Genomic DNA, 3,223 nt, shown 5'->3' with positions numbered 1-3,223 from the left:
CAAAATAATAATAATAATAATAATAATAATAATAATAATAATAATAATAATAATAATAATAATAATAATTCAAAAAGTCAACATTTGGCCTTTTCCAATAGAGGAAAAGTCGCAAAGATAAAAATGACGCTGGTTCTGAGACCAAAATACCCAGGCACTAAATTTTTTAATAAAAAAAAGCTACAAATACTTTAATCCGATTTGAGCTAGTTCAATTTATCACATTTTAAATTTTTACTATTTATTTTAATTTAAAATAATGATAAAAAATTTCATTAAAAAAAATAAGAATTTTGTATAAATCAATAAAAGAATAAGTAATTTTGTTGTGTATTAAATACATAGAGAACCATGTGAAAAAGATTTTTTTTTTACCCTTTTTCTAATTAAAAGCATCGGGTACAAACCAATAATTAAAAAGCCTCCCCCGGTTCGGTACCAAGTTAATTCAAAGGACCACTTCGCAGCAAATGAGACTTGGCCACAAAAGCATGGATCTAATTAATTAACATGTGGTCGCAATTTTATTTAAATTATTTGGAAAAATGTTACAATATAATGTACCCCTTCTCAAGTGGAATTGTATATCGATATATATATATACAAAAAAAAAATGTTTCTTTTAAGCGTTGATTCATTCAAATCCTTGGCCATTTCAAGCCGTAAATCAAGAAATTTACCAAGAAACATGCAAGTATAGATGTAGCAAAGCTTCGAGATAACAGTGTCGCATCAGTGCCATTGTCAAAACTGTTTGGAGGTACGAACGTGCCCGGTGGGGCGAATGACCCATTTGGAGGTGTTCCTCCGGGGCTGAATGGTGGAGCTGGGCTGCTTCCATTACTACATTATATAAATAATCGAACAAAAATCAAGATGAAGGTGAAATATTAGTATATTACCGAAAACCAATCTACCGGCTTTCTTTCTTATTTCAGGAAAGAAACTTAATTTTTTTTAAAGAAGTTAGCAGACTAGCAGAAGCATCGATCCCCAAGTTTTCACAATATCAGTACACTAAGTTTTGAACTTCTTTCACTTCACCTAAAGGGGAAGAGCTTAAAATCTACCTTCTTTCTAATTTATTATTCTTTTTTGGGTAAACAAGCAAGAAAAAGACTGGATTATTCTATTCCTGACTATTTTTCCTGGGTAAACTTGCATTTTTGTTTTGAGAGGAGAGGCGAGTCAATCAGCTGCTTGTCCCTCCATTGAGTCCGCCCCGGATCATATTCATAAGTTACTAATGAAATTCTTTCTCCAAAAACTTTTATCAGATATTTTCAAAATGTGATCCAAAGTTTCTAGAAGAGAATCAGAAAACAAAACCTGGGACTAGATTGATACACACATCCTGCAGCTAAATCTGCAAATTATCAACCGAAAAAAAAAAAACAAAAAAAACAAATGAACAGAAGTTAGTTCCTATTGACTGGATAAAGCAATAATATACTTTTATATTTTTTGATGATTAATTATGTTGAGTCTTACTAGAGGGAGGAGTTTGAGAGAATGAGGCAGAGCCTTTAAAATCACAGCTCCCATTAGTTTGCCCTTTTCTCTGATAATAACTGTTCACTGCATAATTACAGTGATCTTTGACTGTGTTTGGGAGAAAACAAGACCCATTTTGGAGGATTGCTGAACAATCAGCTCCATTTCCACAAGCATAATCTATGTTTTCCTGAAGAACTGTGTTGCTAACTCCAGTATTACATAGGCAATAAGTTGCATCTGTAAATCAAAAGTCAACATAAATGGCCAAAAAGATCAGGTCAGAACAAGAATACCCCTTTTCTATATTATGAAATTATAGTCAAAACCCAAGTCTTAGAAAATGCATGAAAATGGGAAAAAAGAAAAAGATAACGTCTTTGCAAACCCTTTATTGCCCCTGATCAAGAAAGGGAAGAATCGGAACTTTCTATTCTCTTTTACTTTTTAATTCATACAGTAGTTTGTTCTAACTTCTTATATAGTAGACTAGAACAGTACCATAAAGAAACAACATCAAATACATGTCGGACATCCCAAAGAAAACATCGAATTCAAGAATTCAAAAGCCAAGAGCTTCACCTGAAAAAGTAACCATGGCTAAAAGAAGCAACAAACACACCACATAAACAGCCATATCCTCCAAGATCCTAAAAAAAAACCTTATTTCTCACCCTAAGATAGAGAAATTTGATCCGAAAAAGCTGAGTAGGAAGAGTGCCCCCTACTGGTGACTTTACCTATACGGTGTCCGAATTTGGACAATATTTTTGTATTGCGGTTGGTTAATTAACGTGTTTGAGGAATTCAAGGCCAAAATGTCTTCCGTCATCAACTCGGTCGGTTTTGTACTATGTAATTTTTTTTTTTTGGAAATTGTTTTGTACTATGTTATGAATGTCTGTGTGTTTGGGCTTCTCACTCAAAACGGTCGACCACTTGTGCATGGTTGATTCTTGACGTTTATAGGTCAAGTCCAGGGTGAACTACTCAAACGTCTTCACGTTTAGCTGAATTTAATTTGATGACCGAGATTTGATTTGAGAAATGGTTTGACGGATGGACACATCATTATTTCCGATATGAAGTGTGAAATTGTGTTTTTTTTTGCGGTATTAGTAACTTGTTTTTTATAGTTATTATTTATTAAGTGAATGAATAATAATTTAAAGAACACCAGGATTTTAATATGGTTCAGTTCAATCGGCCTACATCTACGAGGTCACGCCAAACTATCAAGTGAATCTACTAAATATAAATAATGTTAATAAAAGACTTCCCATTTTCTAATGACCTTTTTATGCGAAACACATTCAGTTGACTTCACTTGATGAATCTTCAATATTTGCCAACTCAAACTCCATTCGAAACTGTAGATTGTTCTCTCCCGAAAACGTCACATTCCTCTCCCGAGAGAGGAATTACAAAACTTTTAATGTGTGTGCACCACTAGCAATTGAAACTCTAAACATCAGAATGATATAGTGGTGCTGTCAAAACCTTGTTGCAACAGTTTTCGCGACACAGAATGAACAGTCAGACGTTTTCTTCTTCAAAAATCGCGTGTTTCAACTGATACTTTCACACCATATATATGCATTATCAAGCATGTATATGCACTAAATTTCCTCAAAATTTTAAACAAATATCTCTTGAATCTCATCATTATCACATATAGAATTTAGGAAATTTATAGCACGAGACACTTTTCCAACACATATATATGATA

At 33.1% G+C, this 3,223-nt stretch overlaps 1 protein-coding gene across 1 annotated transcript; it reads right to left on the bottom strand.

The window, feature by feature from the left end:
- Positions 1–576: 576 nt before the first annotated feature.
- On the bottom strand, positions 577–2,373 carry LOC140983186 (PLASMODESMATA CALLOSE-BINDING PROTEIN 2-like). Its single transcript, XM_073450121.1, has 4 exons — positions 2,077–2,373; positions 1,492–1,734; positions 1,330–1,366; positions 577–843 (listed from the first exon to the last, which is right to left on the bottom strand). Exons 1-4 carry the CDS (start codon positions 2,129–2,131, stop codon positions 639–641), a joined length of 540 nt encoding a protein of 179 aa, XP_073306222.1. The 5' UTR covers positions 2,132–2,373; the 3' UTR covers positions 577–638.
- Between the last annotated feature and the right edge of the window lie 850 nt (positions 2,374–3,223).

The sequence above is a fragment of the Primulina huaijiensis genome, chromosome 8 (assembly GCF_012295235.1).
Source record: "Primulina huaijiensis isolate GDHJ02 chromosome 8, ASM1229523v2, whole genome shotgun sequence".
NCBI lineage: Eukaryota > Viridiplantae > Streptophyta > Magnoliopsida > Lamiales > Gesneriaceae > Primulina > Primulina huaijiensis.
The sequence above is the reverse complement of the archived record's forward strand: the minus strand, read 5'-3'. Positions and strand labels throughout refer to the sequence as shown.

Excerpts from the sequence above, each read along its gene's own strand:
- LOC140983186 (XM_073450121.1), bottom strand. The coding sequence starts at position 2,131 with ATGGCTGTTTATGTGGTGTGTTTGTTGCTTCTTTTAGCCATGGTTACT. Across the intron at positions 1,735-2,076 it reads AGCCATGGTTACTTTTTCAG|ATGCAACTTATTGCCTATGT; the intron begins GTGAAGCTCTTG and ends TTTGATTTACAG. Across the intron at positions 1,367-1,491 it reads CTCTCAAACTCCTCCCTCTA|ATTTAGCTGCAGGATGTGTG; the intron begins GTAAGACTCAAC and ends GATAATTTGCAG.